This window comes from Contarinia nasturtii, unplaced genomic scaffold (genome assembly GCF_009176525.2).
Source record: "Contarinia nasturtii isolate CC-2019 unplaced genomic scaffold, AAFC_CNas_1.1 Cnas_scaffold_630, whole genome shotgun sequence".
Taxonomy (NCBI): Eukaryota; Metazoa; Arthropoda; class Insecta; order Diptera; family Cecidomyiidae; genus Contarinia; species Contarinia nasturtii.
Genome location: NW_022197981.1, coordinates 3,262,700 through 3,284,592, shown reverse-complemented (window position 1 = coordinate 3,284,592; position 21,893 = coordinate 3,262,700). Strand labels below are relative to the sequence as shown.

At 33.3% G+C, this 21,893-nt stretch overlaps 2 protein-coding genes across 5 annotated transcripts in view; one reads left to right on the top strand and one right to left on the bottom strand.

Moving 5' to 3' along the window:
* Positions 1-21,893, bottom strand: part of LOC116340325 (receptor-type tyrosine-protein phosphatase kappa) — a 124,575-nt gene that overhangs the window by 1,101 nt on the left and 101,581 nt on the right. For all 3 annotated transcript variants that reach the window (XM_031766767.1, XM_031766769.1, XM_031766768.1), the window contains 13 exons: positions 9,821-9,936; positions 9,207-9,371; positions 8,977-9,066; positions 8,766-8,810; positions 7,592-7,729; positions 7,184-7,353; positions 6,475-6,610; positions 6,157-6,329; positions 5,921-5,997; positions 5,721-5,797; positions 4,246-4,377; positions 3,436-3,564; positions 1,591-1,683 (listed from right to left, as the gene is read on the bottom strand). In XM_031766767.1, coding sequence (XP_031622627.1) covers positions 1,591-1,683; positions 3,436-3,564; positions 4,246-4,377; positions 5,721-5,797; positions 5,921-5,997; positions 6,157-6,329; positions 6,475-6,610; positions 7,184-7,353; positions 7,592-7,729; positions 8,766-8,810; positions 8,977-9,066; positions 9,207-9,371; positions 9,821-9,936 — 1,541 coding nt within the window. The remainder of the gene's footprint in view (positions 1-1,590; positions 1,684-3,435; positions 3,565-4,245; positions 4,378-5,720; positions 5,798-5,920; positions 5,998-6,156; positions 6,330-6,474; positions 6,611-7,183; positions 7,354-7,591; positions 7,730-8,765; positions 8,811-8,976; positions 9,067-9,206; positions 9,372-9,820; positions 9,937-21,893) is intronic.
* Positions 165-17,321, top strand: LOC116340326 (esterase E4-like). 2 transcript variants are annotated; one of them, XM_031766770.1, is made up of 11 exons: positions 165-283; positions 13,145-14,110; positions 14,368-14,631; positions 14,815-14,983; positions 15,056-15,352; positions 15,429-15,532; positions 15,649-15,765; positions 15,860-16,035; positions 16,158-16,262; positions 16,420-16,536; positions 16,629-17,321. In XM_031766770.1, exons 2-11 carry the CDS (start codon positions 13,871-13,873, stop codon positions 16,945-16,947), a joined length of 1,908 nt encoding a protein of 635 aa, XP_031622630.1. In that variant the 5' UTR covers positions 165-283; positions 13,145-13,870; the 3' UTR covers positions 16,948-17,321. The 2 variants fall into 2 exon arrangements, with proteins under 2 accessions (XP_031622630.1, XP_031622631.1); XM_031766771.1 differs by having other exon boundaries at positions 169-283; positions 13,288-14,110.

The window sequence follows — 21,893 nt, the reverse complement described above, 5'->3', positions numbered from 1 at the left end:
TATTTGCCAAGATTATAATTATAGTTGAAAGAAAAGTGTACTTAATTCAACTTGTTAATTGTGTTCGAGCATTGTGTTGCTGCGTGCGTGCGTGTTAATGTTGGAGCAAATTTCATAGTTGCTGAACACCAGCGAGCCATTTCGATAGTAGACGGTTGTGCATCGGTCTCAGTATCTCATTTGCGACAAACCACCCACAAAACAAAGCAAAAGTGATATAAATATACGATTAAATAGTCAACAAATTTTATGTTATCACATCGACATTGTGAGCATATAAATGGTAAATAGTTGTGAAAACCTCTGCTTAAAACTTTAATCCAATGCATTCGAGATTTTGTGTATCGTCCATGTTCTTCAATCCGTGTATTCCTTGTTCTTTTTTTGTGTTATGTTTATCGACGAGTTTTGTGAGTCTTTAAACCATACTTTAACGGATGTCACTTAAAGATAAAATAGCATAACAACACAAGTATGCATTCGTGAATAAAATAAAATTCAATAGTCCCGCAATCAGTGTTTGTTTTTTCGAATACAGCTCAAGTGATTTGGAAAATCATTTATTATTGTGCATTGTGCGTGCGAAAGAAGAAATGTATTGAAGATAGGCAAATGAGAGATGTTGTTGATGACAGACACCATTGGCATATGGTTTTATGCATTCGAAGATATTGCTATGCAATAAAACCATTTTTTGAAGACGCGGCATTTTCCATCGTGCATCATTTTTGCTTTTAAATAAAGACAAACGGGCACGGGTCCCACACACACACACACTATACCAAGCGCTTCTCAATAAAATTTAATGATATTGCCTTATTCAATGTTCAACATATAGTTTTTTTTGCGCTTAAATTGGCCATAAATTTATTTTTTCTTGCATCATCAATAGATAGCATACACTTTCAATGTATTCCATTAAAGCATATGTGAGCTAGCGAAAAAAATGAGAGAAATCGATGTGCGCTCTAGGGCACCGGTTGTCTGAATGAAAATCCTTATACTATGTACAGGAATCACTTGCGCATCGATATCACCACGATCACTGGGTTGAATTGAATGGGACCAGTGGTAGCAAATATAAACGACACACTGGCAGTTGTGATAAATAATATCATGCTTTATCGATGCATCATGCATTGAAAAATGGTATAAAGTGGCGCACATCTTCTTTAGCATCACCTCTTGCGAAGAGTATTGCCAATATGCTTTAACTCGCTCACTTCCACTTTCACATTCTTTACGATCTATTGCTCTATATCGTGTATTTAATTGCAACCCATTCACTTTCAAGTGTACACATACATACTCCAAAATCGATATGATCATTAATATTTTTAATGCTCATTTTTGTTGATGCAACAAAATAAGCGAACGACGAGAAACGTTTGTCCATAATTTCAGTTACACATAAATCGAATTTAAGCCCTACCGAAAGAAACGCTCCACGATATCCCGCATAATTTATTCAATGTCATTCCATCTAATTGATTTAATGCGAAAGTGGAAATGCAATTTTTCGCTACAAAATTACTTACCAAAATGTAGAGAAAAGTAAACAGAAAAATGCGGCAAAGATAATACGCTTACCTTGTGACCCAATGGAAAACACGTTAGCTGAAATAGTTGTACGACTTTTGTCGGTGCCTTAACACCTGCCATCAATTCTGTCAACGAAACTATCTGCAAATATTCAAACATAGAATCAAATTAGTGTGCATAAATCATACATTTTTGACGCATTTCAAACCAACACTGGGACACACTACACAAAATTTGTTTCGGCAAAAATTTCTATCTTTCAACGACGACGACGACGACGGCAACCAAAAAAACAACGACAAATTTAAATGTGATAAATAAATTTATCTAGATATTTTGAGTTTATATGGTACCATTTTTGATTTTCGCTTGAAACACATCAATATTCAAATTACGCAATAGCAAAACATGCACATTGCATGGATATTTCATCAAATACCAACGCTGAAAAACTCTTCTGGTTAACCAACGATGGGAACAAAATTCATAGTATATTTTAGTATATTTTGATGCACATTCACGTAAATACATATAGAATATAGGGTGAATCGATTAAAATTTTCAAAATGGACCCCTCAAGATTTTGTTCAAAACATGTAAAATATTTATAGCACTATCCTTTGTAGTCTTAACTTAAAGCATTAACACACAATTGCACACCAAGATATATTGTATTTTTTTCGTGTTACTTACATGATAGTAATACATAGTCGTTTGAATTTTCCACTTACGTCACATTTGTGCAATTCTGGTTTGATAGTTCATGCCACAATGGATAGTGTTATAAATATATATTAAATGTTTTAGACGGGAAGTTATTTTAAAAAAAAATATTTTCCCCACCCTAATATAGATCTTCATTGTAACCAAATTTTGTTCAAAAACCGACAATATCTTTCACCCATTCGAAATATGAACATATCATTTGGCATTTAAAAAAAACCATACCAAAACGAAAATCAAGTTCAAACCTATATTCGCAAAATATTTGGCGTCGTCAAGAAGGAGTCTCTATTTAAAAAAAACGCTTCCCAAATCGAATAAGAGAATTGTTCATCTTGATAGATGCAAAAGAAGCATATGAAATCAAGAGATTCACTCTTCACTCTTTTGAAATTGAAATAAATACGAATTTATATGGATTGCTTTATACGGTTACTATTACCAGAATAGAATAAGAATTCGTACTTTGCTACTTGATCACGTAGCAGAAGGCGAAAAAAGAAACCCCGAACCGGAATACCATTCAGCTGGAACGAATATCGAGAGTGGCGATATTATCGAAATAGGCAAGCATATATGTGGGTATGTATGATGTAAGTTTAAAAAAAATGGAGCGTTTTGCAATTGCGAATTTTCATGCTATGATACCGTAGATATGTATATATTCAATCGACAATTTTCCATTCAGCGTGGAAATTTAATTCGATTTCATCGCTAAAAGGAAACACTCTAAATGGCTTATTTCAAAGTGACTCGAGATATTGATCAAAAATTATTGCATCCATGTCGACACATCACATCCATATATATACAGTAGTAAAATGAATTATTTTTCTGTTGTTGAAACTTTATTTCATTCGATGTTCTGTTCCTTTTATTTAGATAGAAGATTCATATTATAATGAACTCAATAGAAGTGTGAACCATTTTTAATACAAAGTTGTCAACGCTTGTGCTATGTCTCAAACGAATGCGCTTCGTTAGCATAAACAAACAGCGCTAAGAAACAACAACTGGCAACAGTTTAACTTAATTCTTGGCCAATGTTAAATCCATCACATTATCAACAAATATGAATTTGATTTTTCATGAAAGAGTCATCAGCTCAATACTTTCTTTTTCGTATCAACGTGTTAAATATAACATGAATTTCAATGTAAAATAACGTACCTTTTTATTTATTTTATACTCCCATTGTTTGATATTTTGATAATGTTTACGCGAAACTGAATGCACCGAAAAAACTGGACCATATTTTTCCATTTTACTTTTCTCCGGCCAAAACGATGGATATGCTTGCTACATAAATGAAAAAAAAAAAAAACAAATTGAAAAGAACGGAAAATTCAATTTTAAAATGATTCGTTATTGTTTTTCGAGCCAAATACGATATGAGGAACGAATAATGAAGTGTTTATGTATACAATTATGAAAAAACTATTCATATTCAATAAACCGCTTTGATTTTTCCAACGATTATTCCATTCGTGATATTATTGAATATAACACTTGAAAAAGTGTTCATTTTAATAAATGAAACAAGAGCCCATGTCCACCAATAATTCGTTTGAAGATTTTTAAAAGAGACATGATTTAAATATGGACCCGTGCATGAATCAATTAGAATGAAACATGACCATAAAAATCTCGCAAAAGAAGAATCCAAAAGGAACTAAGAAGGAAAATAATAAAACAAACTAAGCTGAACTCAATTAGAAAGATCCACTTGATTATTAATTTCATTTTCTTTTTTTAATAAATACAAAATTGTTTTTGTTTTTGAGGTCATTTCCATGCTGATTGATTCATATAAAATGTTATGTGATTTTAATTTCCAAACCAAAATAGTGACTACTCTTCGTCTCGTGGATGGGTGTCAATAAAAAAGGGAACGAGTAAATGGGATAATGATGTTCGATGATGGTGACATGTGTGTATGTATGAGCGTGAGCATTTGTGCAGTGCTTTGAATATACAAACCGAATTCGGTGGTGGTTGACATAAAACCACGACAGCTGAACACTCCTGATCGTATACAAGTGACCAAAATTCGCCTACAGTATGTTTCAATGGCCACTCGGTGACAATATACTCGCGCGGCTTTGTATAGCCCTGTAATTGAAAAATCGAGAAATACAGGTAAATGAGCATGTATATAGCGTTGAAAAGCATTGAAAGAAATCGGGATAGCGCAACCAAAATAGGTTAACAGAAACACATGTTGTAATTCTCGTTTTTTTTTCTCTGTTGAAAATGTGCGGTCGAAATGCGACTCGCTACGAGCACACAAACAACTGGATCGCTTCCATTGAAAGTAGATAAAAATATCCACTCTAAACGGATTAAAATTCATTTAATTGTATACAATGGGAAAAAGTTTTCAATAATTTCGAAATGTTCTCTTCATGAGCTTTTTCTGCCACTATTCATTGCTCTTCCATTCTTCTCGTACGCTCTTTATCTCTCTCTCTCTCTCTATTACTCTTGCTCGCTCCCTCCCTCACTTCCATTCCGATCGATACTGTTACGCATCCATATATTTTGATGTGCATGCTTGCGTAATAATGAAAGGATTGATACAATAAGCGGCAAGAATATTCAACCCAAATTGTCCGGGAAAAAGGCATCTGTGCAATTTGTATTCAGAATGAAATTCACTAATTTTTTTTTTTGGAACAAATACAACTAAAATGTACGAGTTTTTTCATTGAAAAATTCTTTACAAAACCAAACTAGCACATTTTTTTCATATTTTATTGAAAATATGTAAAATATAGTAGCAAAAATTGGACGATTAGATGCAAACCAAGTGACAGATTCTTTTGCATCGTTTTTAAATATATATTTGTGCTATATAATTGTGTGTGGTAGTTACTCCTTTCTTACGATACAATTTGGCGACCTATAAATAATGTTTTTGCTTCTACAATGGTCGATGTGAGCCCAAATTTCAATTTAATTTTTAACCCGTACGATGGATGTTTGTCTAAAATTTGAAAAAAAATGTTTTGGACATCGCTGAACTCCAGAGAAAACCATATATTAGCAACGCAATTTTATCAATGCTGTTCAAACTTCTTTTCCGGTGGTACTTCTATTTGTTGGTTATTATAAAACAATTTCATTCGAGTATTTATTTTATTGAAATTGATTTATATTTGTGAAATTTCAAAACCAGTGTCATATGTTGGAAGCAGATATGCCGTGTTTCCATTTGTTAATTAATTTGCTTTAATTTCCTCTCTAATTTCAATGACAACGTTGCCAATGTTATTTTGTCGTTCAATTGATATGGTGTTGTTATCGTTTTCATATTCAATTTAATGTCATTATAAGCTTAAACTATTTAATCATTTATGCGCACCCATTGGTACTCTTTATGATTTGATCAAAATTAGTGTGCTATTCAATGCCGTAGCAATTCCATTATCGAAACGGCGACAAAATATACTTACATCAACAAAAACGGCATTTATATAATCGGTAAAAGCGTTCCCTTGAAACGATGTCAAATATGGACGAAAATTATCAGCTATTGAATTGCCGAAAAATGTGCAAAAAGAAAAAGCAAAAATAGCATTGCATTAATCGAATAAATATAATAAAGATGAATTCCCAACATTTTGACCATAAAAATGATACAATTCAAACTTACGTGGCACACACAAAACATCCCGATTCTTTTCTCGATTATCAGCTCGATGTCCACCGGCACAATCGCCAATTGTAAATCTAATTTTGTTGATTGCAATGAGAGTCAAGGGAAACAAAACGAAATAACAATTTAATTAGCATGGTTTTTTGTTGTTGTTTTTTTGTTCACATGAACACGTAAATATTAGCAGTTGGGAAGTAAAGCATACGCGAAATATGCCGTGACGTGTTGTTTACCTGGGTGTTTGTTTGCAAATTTGTGCATATTCTTTTTGATATTCGTTCATTTTAGTGACGGTATCTTTACGTGCTTTTGCCTTTAATCGTTCCGACAATTCTGATACGGGAAACCATGTTCGTCCACATTTTATATGCTCCTCTAATGTATCGTATACGAATTTATATTGGTCCTAAATAATTTGCATAATAACCAAGCAAGAACGAGAGAAACGAAACAAAAACAAAATAATCATCATTATGCGTAACCGCTGCTGATTGAGTGTGTTTTTATGTTTTGATGAGGGTGAAAGGTATATTTTCATATGTCCTACTTACCACATTTTCGATAAGGCCTTTACGCGATTGTCGCAACTTTTTTAGATAGCCAAAAACGTGAAAGCAGTCCTCTTCCTCAGCCAATTCCATGTTCGCATCGATTGCTAAATAAACACCAGACCGACCGCCGCCATCGCTATCGAAAGCAAAAGAAACGAAAACGCCAAAACGATGAGCAACGACACACGAAAAAAAAAAGAGATTCTTACATACATTCACAAAGTGAAACAATGGAAAGTGAGTGTCATAAAGCTATAAATCGCTTAGTATGCACGTTGTGCCAAGAAAGAAGAAATACAGACACACTCACACACAACGTGAGAAGATGAAAACGAAAAATCATGGCCGCACGCTCACAGTCTGTTTGTACACAGCGAGAGACAGCAACATCATGCACAAGGAATTTGGAAAAAGTAAAGCTCTCTTTGGCTTTGGTTTGGTTGGTTTTTTTTTCTTCTTCTCGTTTGTTCGTTGCTCTTCAACGTTTGCTGAAGACAATATTTTCAACACACACACACAACTCGCGCAATTCACTCTCCCGTCGAAATGTGACAGAATACGATAAAATCGTAAAGTGAATAACACGCTTTGCAAGCCCAGCAGACGATTGGAAATTTAAACAACGAAACGAACAGAAAAAAAAACTCCATTGGAAATAACAATAAAAGATTTTTCTACACATCCATAGAATGTGGTTGATATTGCTTACTTGCAATGCACCAGCATTGGGCCAACTAAACTGTTTGCTGTTATAATGTTACCAACAACAGCACGAACACGACGACGAAATTCGAGAACAGCATTCGAAAATGGGTTCGTATGCGAATGCCATTCCGTATAGTGAAACTGTAGTATCTGACGTTCTTCGGTGATGGCGCCCTAGAAAATCGGTCCAAAAAGCAAATCGAAGAAATGGAAAGAGAAAAGAAAAGAAAAAAACAAAAAATACAGATTTATAAAAGATGCATACAAACGTACCAACAAGACCTAATTAAATTGAAATGAAGAAAGAAAAAAAATAACTAACGAAAAATGGACGAAATGGAAAATGAATGCACACATAATGAACATTTGTCATTCAGTACATACATTTTACACACAAGCCAATATCACTTACATCAAGATTCTCCTTCCATATCCTGAATGTGCGAATTTGAAAATTAGCTAATTGTTCTTCTGCAACGATGCCAATATGAATATCGCCATACACTTCGGTTTTATCAAGTGACGGTGGCCAATATTGTATGCACATCACCTACGTGTGTTAATTTATTTTGTATGTTACCAATTTGATAATATCGCAGAACACAAAATAATAACAACCAAAAAAAGAAGACAGAGAAAAATTATTAAGTTTAACGCTTGAAAACGTCCTCAGAATTAATTGAACTATAAAATGGAATTTGAAGTATGATTTCAAAACGACATTGTCGACAACGACAAGAAAAAGAATGGAAAAAAAAGTCAAATAAAAAGAGACTCATTGTTACTTGGTTCACATTGAATGTGTATTTTTTCAGTCAACAAACTAGAAACTTTATGGTTTATTTGAGTAGTTGCGATAAATTCCTTCGCCATAAGATTCTGGTGGATTTTTCCAGTCGTTTTTTTTTGTATTTTATAATATGTTCGCATTTTTGTGATGCACTCAACACTAAAAATTCAGCGTATCACACTCTTTCGTCCCATTGCTCACGTTCATCAAAGACACGCTTACATATATATTATATACAAGCGCACACATTGACAATTGAAAATTCAACTTTAAAATGAAATTCCGGAAACGTAACCATATCAAAAACTACTGAAAGTCAAATCTTGTGGTATTTTTTTTTGTATTCAATCTCATATCAAAGTTTATACAAAGCGAGTGGCAGAAAGAGAGTGCATTTTTTGGCTTTTGAACATGTTTTTTTTTTATTTGAAAAAGAATGTGCGAAGAAGAAGGGTATGATAAAAACGACCATTTCAAATATGAACATCGGAGCTTTTATCTTCTTAGAGCGACCCATTCTCTCAGTTCGTTTGTTTATTTTTAAATTTCATACGGTTGTGACTTTGGACTAGTGACTTATTGATTGAATTCAACCATTTCTTCACGAAAAGCACGCATTGAATAACAAAAAAAAACATTTTTGACGTGTTGTGCGCGCTTGTAGTCTGGCAAATACACATTCTTCTGTTTATCTAAAAAAAAATACTTTTAATCTTGTGAACTACTCGATCGACACTTTTCCTCTTCACTAAAACTAATATTCGCCACCTATTTTTTTTATTGTTATTCGCATTACCTTTGTGAAATCGAATGTTTTTGTTAGCATTATAATCGCACTAACCTGGAATAGAAAATATATAAATATTATAGGTTTTCAAATGAATTTTCGAATCTATTTTATGAAAATTTCAAAGAACGACACGCCTAGTTGACTGTCAAACATAAATATAGTAGAAATTTACAAGAAGAATTTCTTTAATTGAAAGGTATTTATAAGATATACTAACATTCTCCTGCCAAACCATTCGCCAAAAATCATTGACCGTTTCTTCAGTTGGACCCTGCGTTACTATATAAGCGTTTGGTTTTAAAAGGCTCTACATAATACAAAAGAGAAACGAAAAATGTAAAAGAAATCGATTAATTCAAGCGGAAACTTAAGCTCCGTCAATAAAAAAAATGTAACGCATTTGCGATCAAGAGTTAGTTTTTGTTATTTGTTAAATGTGGTACTTACATCAACATAAGAGGCATTTACGTAATCGGAATCAGGAACACCATCTAATTTGTCCAATACTACACGATTATAATCATATGGAATGCACTTTTGGTTTTGATTTTTCTGTTCATTATTTTTTCGCAATGCGTGCCGACACGAGTTTGTTTCCACTTTAACAGCGGTCTACACACCATGACAATCAAAAGACAAAGACGACGGCGGCGACGGCGATGACAACAAAAGAATAGGAAAATAAGCGTTAAAAAAGAAGAAAAACGGATAGTTCTAGAGCAAAATATTTGTATAATAGACAACTCTTCAGAAACTAACTTTCTTCAAGAAAAAAAATAATAATGAAAAATGCTATCGGTAAATGCGTTTTAAAGTGTTCCAATTTTATGGCATTTGAAGGCATACATTAAATCAGAAAAAAAGTTATTCGCCTCTTTTTCTCTTGTTCCATTTTTTTAATATAATCATATTACAAAATGAGGTAATCATCGAGATAATGCCATAAAATTGTGATTCAGCCTTTTTTGTGTCGCAATTTATAAAATGCGACAGCCAAAAATCTAATAAAAAAAAAATTAAGTGTATTCAAATAAAGCACACGAACAGGCAACAAAACTTACTTGAAATTCTAATTTGTAGAGAACGCGAAACTTCCGGCGTTGTTCACAAAGTTTAACAAAATGATGAAGTTCTATGGGTTTATCCGGAATTGTTTGTGAAAATGAATTGTTTTCATCTGTTAAGGAGAGAGAGAGAGAAATAAGTGAAATAAAAATGAGCATGATGACAACAAAATTTTCGTTTGTAAATGAAAAGGGTGAAAAATTCGAATTTAATTTTATGTGTTTCAATGGAACCGACACCAAAACAAAAAATTCTTATGTGAAAATAGAGAGTTGAAAAAAAGTTTGTGACACAAAGTGAGGAAAAAAGTTTGTGCTGAATTTTGGTTGCCATCAACGAAAACACTTCTGTCAGGCACTCAAAGTTTAATCCGATTTTTGAATCACTCACTCAACTCAACTTCTCTATCACAATTATCGTGGCGTGAAATTAGTTTAAGCATTTTATGTGCAAGTGCATTGATTACATTAATTGCGTTTAATTGACAAATTGAATTACTTCAATATTACATAATACTGTCGAATCCTAAAAAATTTGAAGAGTTTATGTTAACATTTTTTTAGACATGTTGAAGAATTCATTAAATATATGATATTTTCTTTGATAGGTTCATACAAAGTTATATTATTCAGCGTTGTATAGCTCTTGTCTACCTTACTTTATTCTATCATTTTAAATGAATGGAAATTGTTCACCATTTCATTTATCTAATCCGTGTCATAATCTAAAATGTTGCCGTTTTTTTGTTGGGGTGGAGGGGCGGTTACAAAGTTTTGGTGTATCACTGCTCCATTTCATCGGGGCACGCACAAATACCAAGAATCATGCTGACTCAGTTAAAAATTATAATAACAAAAGAATGGTTACAACCAAGAAGAAGAGAAGAAAAAACTGCGTCAAAGTTTTTCGCCGAAATATCATCAGATGCTTGTTGTGTATAAGAAATGTATAAAATGAATTGGCAATCATAAGCACCATGTCAATTCTCAGCATTCAAACATTTCAAAGGATTACACGAATGTAAATGTTTTCATAAAAGATAACCGAAAGCATGAATGTTCAAACCCTTTTTGCACTTGTACCTCATCATCAATCTAAATGAAATGAGAAGAGAGTTGATTTTTTTTTTGATTCCCTTTGACCACCATTGAGAAAAATAAGAAGTTCTTTTTTTAAGTTTGTTCTTGTTTCCATCTTAATAATTTGAAGATAACAGCACTTAAACTGAGATTATCAAAAGCGTAAGAGATGTGAAGAAAAGAAAATATTTTAATTATGTAAATGGAAGTCATCGTCGTTGGTGCATAAACAGAAACAATGTGTTGAAGTGTGAGCGATATGTGCGAATGTCATTTGTATAAATAGATGTCTGCACGATATCAATCGTCCGGGTGAGAAAGGCACACGGGCACCGAAAAACTAGGGGAAATGATCTATTCGCGAATGGACAAAATTTATTAGTTCAATGATAAAGTCGTCATTTTAGTAAAATAAATCAAAAAATTCGCATACAATTCGCAAGCTATTCGCAAAAAGTTATCACAATCAAACTATATAATATACACTTGCAAACGAACCAAGTGATTAGCGGCGACGCAAGAAAACGAAGTGAGTGAATAGCGGCAACGGATAACATTTTTTCTTTCGTTCGTTGTCGCTATTCACTTGGCTCGTTTACAAGCGTTCACAATTTGATACATACAAAACATACAAATTTTGCGAATTGTCTCACGTTCATAGCGTTTTGTTTGCGAATTGTTTTTTAAATCACAACTTTACTGGCCCATCGCTTACAAATCATTTCGCATAAAATTCGCAAAATATCGAATAATTCGCTATTTTCTGATCGAGATCCGATCCCCTAGCCGAAAAAGATGGTCAAAACTTCAAAGTGCTTGTCCTCAATGAATAAACATTGAAGTGACAATAATCTATGAGTAAATTTCTTTGCATTTGAATAAATGGGCGGTCGGCAACGCAATATATAATGTTCATTTTTTTTTTCTCGAATCGACAGTTTTTAATAATTTTCTCAATTAAAATAGAGTGTCATTTAATATTGTGCGTAAAATGTTCAATTTTGAATTTAGTTTTAATTTTGTTTGTAAATAGACCGGCTCAAATGACAAACAAAAATCAATAAAATTCTTATCATTCAAACAATATGGTCATTCATTTTATTGGGCGTATGGAGAAGAGTGAAAATGTAAATAAAAAATCATTTCCATTATGAATTACGGAACAAACAAGTGGAGTTCGGCTTAATATTTTAATGTCGTCATAATCCATCATATGCCGCAATTTCGAAATTTCATCTCATTATTATTATTGTTATTGCACTCATTGCCATAATTTTATTGAAGCGCACACGGTATGACGCTGTTTCTGAACCAAATAAAATCACCCGTCTGCTCCGAAAAATCGGTTGAATCATTTCCAAATGCAAAAACGGCAATTCATAAGTCTTCATATTGCTGAGGTATATGTGTGTGTATTACAACCCAATTGTATGCTAATGATCGGACGGTTTTCATATAGCGCCTGTAGAACTCGTCAAGCGTAGAGAAGTGGCAAAATCTCTCTCATAAAATCATGAATAATGAAATCTATTCTGTCATCCACTCAAAAGCAACATATCTACATGCACACTTTTCGAAAATACATTCGAATTGGTATTTCCAAACGAATTTTGAATTCACAATGCGAACACATAGTATGAAAGATGTACGGTTTTGTGAAAATAAAGCGTTATTTTACATCACTCATGGATTACAAAACATAGCATGCACAAGTATGTATTTTTTTTAATGGAACATCCGATGGACATCAATTTTCTGCAAACCGACGGGAAGCTAAATCTTCAATTTTTTTATCTTGCTTTCTTGCTTTCTCTTTCTCTTTCTCTGTTTCTTTCGTCCACTTTCGCTCTCTATCTGTTTAACTCTTCTATTCGCACTCAAATTCTTCCTCTTTTTGTGTGCGATCAAATGGAACTATGTAAATGACAGATATGACCGACGTTAAATTACATGATTCCGCAGAAAAAAAATGGTTCCGATAAAAAAGCATGCATCTAAAACAGAATCATTTAAATCATGCGACATCATATTTTCACAATTTAAAACGAGCTTTTGTGTCGATGACGAGAGCGGTTTGATGGTTTTTTTTATCTATCGTTTCCCAGATAAATGATGCATGTTATCGACACACATAATATAATGCACACAGATAGATATATATATAGAGAGAGAGATGCATAAAGAGTGTCTTTCGTTTGATTTTCAACGTCCGATCTCTTAATTTATTTATTGTATTTATAGTCAGCAGACAAATGTATTACAAAAAAGAGTTTGTTATTACACGACGACAATGAAACAAATTCCAAGTTTCAAACTGCAAATGAATCTGTTTATCCCTTTTAAAACCACTCAACGTGAACACGTTGTCATTTTGCCATAATCAGTAGCCGAACTAAATGAGTGAGATGAAAACAGTAGCAACAACAATAACGCCGTACAACAGTAGCATTTAAAAAAAAACGGTATTATTAAACCAGATAATAGTTGCACAGTAAAAACTAAATTATAGCGTGCCGGAACGAACAAAGCCAAATTAACGAACAAAAGTCACAGAAACGCGTGACACTGTCCCGTAAATTGACAAAAAAAAAATTAATAAATAATAATAAAAGAGACAGAAAAAGAGAGAGATGAAAACCAAGCTACAAAATATTTCGAAATCATCGTGTAACCATTCAGTGTTCATGAGGTAGAATGAGAATTCGCACACACAGCATTCAGTTGTGAAATATCAGTCGATTGAACTGAAATCGCGAAATAAAAAAAAAAATCTGTAAATGAGATAAAGAGTGATATTCGAAAGAAGAAACGTGCACAATACAAAATAACAGACAGATAGACAGGCCGTCAGACAGCCGTATGTCGATAGAATAAAATAAAAATTCATATTCAAAACAATTTGCGAGTTGAATGATTGTGGTGCATAGTGAAATACGGTGTAAGTGCGTTTTATGTTGATTAAAAGCGATGATTTATCAACGATGGTATAAAATGTGGTGGTATGCGTTCACATTTGCGGTGGTCATGCCATTATGGTTGGCATTGATAAATAGTGTAGTAAATGGTGATGCTGATGTGGTCGAAGTTGATATTGAAAGTGGTCGAATTCGTGGAAAACGTAGTTTAACCCTTTACAATGAAAAACCGTACTATTCATTTCGTGGCATTCCATATGCTCATCCACCAACAAAAGATTTACGTTTCAAGGTAAGCGCAATCGCTCTATTTTAGATATTCATTACATTTTGGATGTGAATATGGGATGCGTGGCGTATGTGTGCGCCAAATCATGTGACATAATTTCGTCATTTGCCAATTTCGTCTGGATTTACATCTCGTTTCTTTCATACGTCTATGTTGATGATGTGGATTCACGATTTTGGCATTTTACATGATTTTCTTTTGATATAATATGCATTATATACAGATACACATTTAACATTTGCACATCTATCTTTTTACAGGCACCAAAAAAAGTCGCACACTGGATTGATCCGCGTGATGCATTCGACTTTTCCAACGATTGTACGCAATTCAATTTTCAAACGAATGAGGTTTTTGGTAACGAAGATTGTTTGTACCTTAATGTGTACGCACCAGTAGAAGCCATTGAACAGGCAAACGATGGTAATTTCTCAGTGATTGTATATGTCATGGGAGAAGCATTTCAATCAGGCAGCGCACAACATTATGGACCCGATTTTTTTATTGAAAAAGATGTGATCGTCGTGAGTGTTATGCAATTTTCTTTTCATCCACACTCTCTCTTTCTCTATATATATACATATATCTCTCTCTTTCTCTGACAATTCTGTATAATTTTGAATCATCCGACAAACAAGCGTCAACGTCTATTTTTCTCACTTGAATAAATTTTCTGTTTTGGTATGCGGTCGTTGTGTATTTGACAGGTAACATTCAACTATCGCTTGGGACCGATTGGTTTCATGTCGTTGAATTTACCGGATTATGCCGGCAATATGGGCCACAAAGACCAAGTACTCGCACTCAAATGGGTCGACAAAAATATTATACAATTTGGCGGCGGTGGAAAAACAACGCTCTTAGGACATGATTCAGGTAAATGAGCGTGTGTAGTACCAATGAAAACCGTCAACATTTCAAAATGGAAATTAAATGTTCATTTCATAGGTGCGATAAGTGTAAGCTTGCATATGATTTCACCAGCATCAGTGGGATTATTTGAGAATGCGATTATGTTGAGCGGTTCAGCGCTCAATCCATCAATACCCAGAGTTAAAGATCACTTGACACTTTTATACAATTTGGCCGAAAGTCTTCATTATCCCGTCGATAATAATCGAGATCTATTGGAATTTTTACGCCAAATTGATGGAAAACTGTTAACAAAACGCACCCATCAAGATTTTAGCAATCCTGGATTCGGTCGTCGAATGGCCAATTTAATTTGGGCTACTGCCGTTGAACGTAAGAGAAATCATTCGCACAATTTTAAATGCATTACGAATCATACCGACGAATGAGTATCAAATAAACATTTCAGATCCGCATGCGGTTGATAAATTCATTGACAAAACACCATTTGACATTCTCACTGATGACAATTACAAAACTAATGTGAACGCATTATTTGGTTGCACGTTCGAGGTGAGAATAATTATAGTTTTATGAAAAAAAAAAACAGCGTTTCCGCTATAATTACAAAAAAATTGAAAATATTATATCATCATCGAACTAAAAACATGTTCGTTTTCTTTGGACAGGAAATGTACGGCGAATTCATTGAAGAGCTCAAAAATCCGGCCTTGTTGAAGCCGTTTGATGAAATATTCGAGTTACAGTTACCGCTACGAAATGCCAAACTTAAATTTCATTCGAAGGTAATACCGCCATCTCTTTCAGTCTGTCACTATTTTCGAAAATAAATTACAAAGTCCATTACAATCTCATTTATTGTGCGCTTCATTTAATTAGGAATACAAAGAAATGTCGACAAAAGTGCGAGAATTGTATTTTAAAGGGAATCGCGTTGACAATGACACAATAACCGGATTTCAACAGTTGATGACCGACGTTTGGTTCTTATACGGTATTGACTTAAATGCACGCATACACGCCAACAGAACGACAGGACACACATACTTTTCAACGTGAGTAATAGTCCGCATGGGATACGAATGCCTTTTGTATGCCATTTACAATTGTATTACATCATTGTGAGTGCATTAAATTACTTATTAATGCATACTTTTCGAAATGGGTTGACTTTCAGATTTTCCGTGAAGAGTGACTGGAATTTAAGTAGTCGTAAAGGCCGGAAATTTGCATTCAACTTCAATTTTTCTAATCATTTTGATCAGCTGCCATATTTATTCCGGTAAATTGACCATATATATCCTGGAATCGGCGACGACAGCGGCTTGTTTTCTATGAAACTTAATTTTATTCCAATAATATACTCATTTTGGGTAATTATTATAATGCGCTCAACTAATTACCGAAATTGCCTCTTTTTATCCCCATCATTCACGTAGATTGAGTGGCCAACATTTACTTCCGGAATCATCGTATGAAAATCTTGCCGAAGATTCCTTCGAACGCAAAATAATCGATAAATTGACCGATTTTTATGCAAACTTTGCAAAGTTTTCGTAAGTTTTTCGAATCAATAAGTATTAATACGATTTGAAGTAATTTGATTTTCCATATTTTCTCGTTTTTTTTTTCTCTTGTCATTCTGTAGAAATCCATTGCCGGATGCCAATCCAAATTTATTCCAAAAACGAAATGCAACCGATGTCGATCCATACCATTATTTAGATATAACAAATCATGGTATTATTGCAAAAATCAATCCGAATCGAAAGCGCATCGAATTTTGGAATGACATATTCGAAAAGTATAGTGTACATTGGCAAACGCGTGAATTTAATTTGAATTCGTTGGCTGTAAAAATTCCATTGCTATTGCTTGCATCATTGTTAAGCGCAATATTTTGTTGCAAAGGGATCAGCATGTGCTTGAAGAAAAATCGAAAATCAATGACTGTTCATTCGCATTGAGTGAATGAATGAAAACCAAAGACATCTATCCCATATACAGAAACACACATACGCAGAGACACGCAGCGGGAACAGACACATTTAGTCAAAAAAAAATACTAATTAAGTAGGCACGATGAATTAGAATAGAAATGAATCTGAGTTGTTTTATTTTCAAGATGAGTGAAGAGTATCAATTGTGTATCGGTGACACATCAAGTCAAACGCTATTGTTATTCCGGTTGTCTATCGATGATATAATTGCAGTGCAAAGTGACAACAATCTTAGCCTCTCACATTTTAATTTGATAGACAATTAGCATTGTTTTTATTATAGATAATTAGTCAATACATGTATAATGAATAAAGAAAAATGAACACACAAGCACGCACTATCTATTGACTTTTAACATAACAGACTAGCCCACAACACCACTTTCGTGAAATATTGTGAAACTGGAAAAAAAGCATCTTTGAACAAAGATTTGCAGTATGGATATACAGATTAAAATTTGAACCGCAATTGAATTGATGAATACTACTTGAACTGTTTAGCTAATGGTTGAAGTATATATCTCAGGCAAAAGGATTTGACTGTGGTTTTGAAATAAATTCTGAATAAAAATAATAATAAATCTATCTATCTCAAAATTTTCGTAAATGAAAATAGAAGATGATCATCAAGCAGAAACAATACTTGGAATAAAATAAAAAACGAGAAATTCCAACCTGTATATTAGATTAATTAATTCTGTTTATTTGGTGTGTTAATTAACACACTTTTGGTGTGTTAATCGATTTCATAAGCCACTTATTTTGTTTATAACTCAAAATAAATTCCAAGTCAGATTAAGACAGAAAGGTGTAAAGATCTCAACCAAATTACTATCAATTTTGAATGACATCCGCCGCATTTTAAAGATCATTCCTCAATTTAAAATGGACTAACCTCAAATGTGGACAGACAAATACAATTTCTTTGATTCTCTAAATAAGCAAAATTCTTGTTTTTTAATTTCCATTCATCATTCAAGATTTCATTAATTTACCTTCTTTGGAAAAAGTTTCTTTGTAATGAATATCTATATTTCAATGATGCTCTCTGCCGCTTACAATACATATGTGCTATTTTGTACAATATATGTAGCAACGCTGTTGTATGTTCAATTGAATGTGGTAATTACTGTTATTAAAGCAATGAAATAAAAACTGCTAACGAACAAATCGAAGATAATTAAGTTTTATTCAGGAAAATCACTTAGTGGGCCATTGAAATGAAATAAATCATTGGTTGCCAAAAATTTTGTTGAAAATGTTCCAAGAAGCATCAGGACTGTGATGGTTCGCGAAGAGTCAAATATCAACTTTTCAATAGATGTTCTTCGGCATTCTCTGTCTACCTCACTATTTCGTTCGATATTCAATTATTTTCGTTCTTCTCCATAAAATGACGTAGCAAATGCATCAAGCACAAACATTACCGGATGGTTATTATGTTCGTTGGCTGTTTTTTTTTGTGTGTGGAAAACTTTGAGTTTCATTGTAAAATTGTTGCTGGTGCATTTTTCGTGCTGACGTTTTTTTTCTTGCTTGAAAATGCTGAATTTTCATTGGTCGAATATTGCAACGCAGATGCTTTTTATTCAGTTGGTTTGAAGTTTTTCTTGTTTATTCATCTTCTACTTGTCTGCTATTGTTTTAAAGAAACTGTAAGATTAGTTCGTTAAACAGTGGCAAAACAATAACGTAAAATGAATGGAAAATTCAATTGTTGTACAAATTCGCTGATATTTGTCTAAATAGCTGAAAATGAATGCCACAATCCGAATAAATTTGACGAATTATTGAATTGCGAAAAAAAGAGCAGTCGCAGATGGATACGCTTGATTCTACGAATAAAAATAGAAGAATTCGAAAGAGATAACAATATTTCATAAATATCATCATTTCTCCAAAAATCTAAAGTACAAATATGATATCTAATAGAGTGAGAGAGGTAGTTTTGACGAAGACAAGTAAACTTTAAAACAAAAATAAAAGAAAAATCGAAACAAGAACGAAGAACGAGAACTTTGGAGAAAAAAATAAATCTATATCCACATCGATGCAAATGACATACAATTGTATCGAATATACAATTTGGTTATTTCTCTATCTCTTGATTTCTCTTGAGTTCGTTGACATGAAATAATCCAACAAAGCTGAAGCAAATCTTCCATTGGTATAAAGTTTTCTAAAAAAAAAACAATGTTAACAAAATGTTCGTATTCTTACACCCACTCACACTTTGAATGTGTCAATGTAGATGACAAACAAAAAGATAGAGAAATAGAGAGAGAGAGAAATAGAGCGTGATTACTCTCTCAATTTTGTTGGTGTAGAATAGCGCTGCACTTGGCTACATAAATATTACAAACATGAATCTGTTTTGTTTTATTTTCTGCATAATCAAAGCGATTCATCCTTTTTTTACTTGTTTGTGTATTCGTTTTTTTCTTCTATCTCACTCGCTGCGAGAGAAAAAAAATCGCAGAGCAACTGAGAGGAAAATAATCTGATTGAAATTTTTTGGCATCCAACACAAGATTTGTGAAAAGAAGAAAGCACCAAAGCATTTAATCGAGCAGATAGTTAGATGATAGATAAGCTATTGTCGTTCTTGTCTCGATATCATTCAGCCAATAACGCATTTGAATCGATCTGACAGTTTCTTCTCTTCGGTGCTTCGCTGCTGAATTTTCAATCCACTAAAATTTCTTAAGATATTTGCAGTGGCATTTTCTTTTTTATGTTCTCATCTCGTTTTTTTTTTCTCTTATCATTCGACTCGAAACAGACGAACAAAATGTCACATTTCCACAAACTGTGCATATTTTCAAGAAGCAGTTTTTCTTTGTCACGAATGGGAGGCACATGTAGTCTCATTCCAACACAAATCGAACAAATGACTCCCAATCAATTCGATGAGTTCCGACTTTTGTTCGAGATTTTATACCACCCACAAGCTATGCACAAATGCACACAGCAAATTTACTATTAGAAACAAAAAAAATGGAAAAAACGGGGTCTTTTGTTTAAAGCAGCAACTTTAACATCGAAAAAGCATTCCAACATGATTTCAACGGAAAGAAAGTTAGCTGCTGTTGTTTTTTACTCTCTCACTCTCATTCCATTTCGCTCGTTCTATACTTTTCTGCAAAATTGCATGCAACGAAATTGAGAAAAAAAACGTGTTTTGCTACAGTGTTATAAGCTATAGAATGATCAAATCACAGCAACAGCGGCAGCGCAGTGTATGCGATGGTAAAAAAAGAAACAATATTTATCGTGTCTCGTGTACCGAGCAAAAGATCAGTAGCAGATTTTGTTTTGTTCATTATAAATTTTGTGCGTAATGTAAATCAATCACTGGTTTATTGTAACATCGCAAAAAATGTCACTGTTTGGACAGAAAAAAAGGTGATCAAAAATTAATTGGAATCGTTTGTTCAAAAAAAGAGAGAAAATGATCTATTGAAATTGAAAACCATCACTGAATGGACGCATTTCGTTCTATTCAAGCCAAAATGGACGTTGAAGAAATAATTAGTTTGCATTGAAATTACTATTTTCACACGATGAATAAAAATCACCCATATACAGAGGTGTCGAAAAAGTTGCAAGCCAACCATGGAGAAAATTAACTCGTTCAAAAAGTGTTTCCACGCATGAACTGCAAATATCGCACTTTTTTTCATCATTTTCCATTTTCACAAGTATTTTACACAGACCATGATATTATAGTGTTATTTTTCTCTTTTATAAAAGTCCATAAATCGTTTCAAACTTTAGATGAAATAAAGAGAAAGAATGTAAGAAACAGTATTGGAATACAAATCAAAGCGCTGTCAAGAAACCATCCGTATTGGCGAGAAAAAAATATCAACAAACTAACATTCAATGCCGTCTTTTCATTCTTTTTGTATGTTTTGTGTTTATTTAACAGTTATCAAAAGCTGTGAAATGTCAACGAAGCGAACGAAATGCGTCAGATGCACATGCAAGCAAAAGCATTCTATGAAACGAAGAAGTTTTATTTTTCTACCGATAGTAAAGTAGATAAGGTGAATGGATTTTGAATAAAAAAGATTTTCTAGGTATGGTCAACAATGTTAACTACGTTCACTGTGTTCCGTTTTTTCAAAAGGAGAAATTTGAACTTTTTAACGTCAGATTCTCTATTTTCTTCAGTTAAAAATTATGCTGTTGAGATCATCCAAAGCATGATTACACCTGATATTTTAAAAGATTTTTTTTTTGTTATATTGAAATATATAGACCATGCGCGAAGAAAACGAAATCGATGCTTTTGAACTTGAAAATGTTTTGCAATTCAATGAGTCAGTCGCACTTTATTGATTGAAAATCAATGCAAACATATCAAAAACGTCTGATTCGATTTTGCAAATTTGACAATTGAATGCTTTGATTTTTCTATTAAAGCTATCGAGGCGTAAGCAAGGCGTTATCCTGATCAATGGTGCTTGAAATTCAAACATCAGTATAGTTATATCATCAAGGGGGTTCGGATTCTTGGCAAATGCTGCTATTTTTCGAACGAGCGAATACTTTTCCATGCATTTTGTAAATTCCAAATTGTTCACGAATCTATCGCTGCGAATACTTTCAACTTCGCATTGATTAACATTGCAAATACTTGAATGCGCATACACAACAGAGATTTGATAGAATTAGAGGAATTGCCACTGTTATGGAGTACGAATACCAAAAAATGGCATTCGAATGAATTAATGTGGTATTCGCGCAGAGTTCAAAGCCCCCAGTATGTTATGTATGCAAAAACAACACTATGATGCATGATATTTGTCAAAATTCTGAAAATTGGATTAGATTGCAGCAAATGTCATTAAAAAAAAAAACGATTTTATTGATGCAATCAATGAAATATGCTTGAAAGTCCCAATATG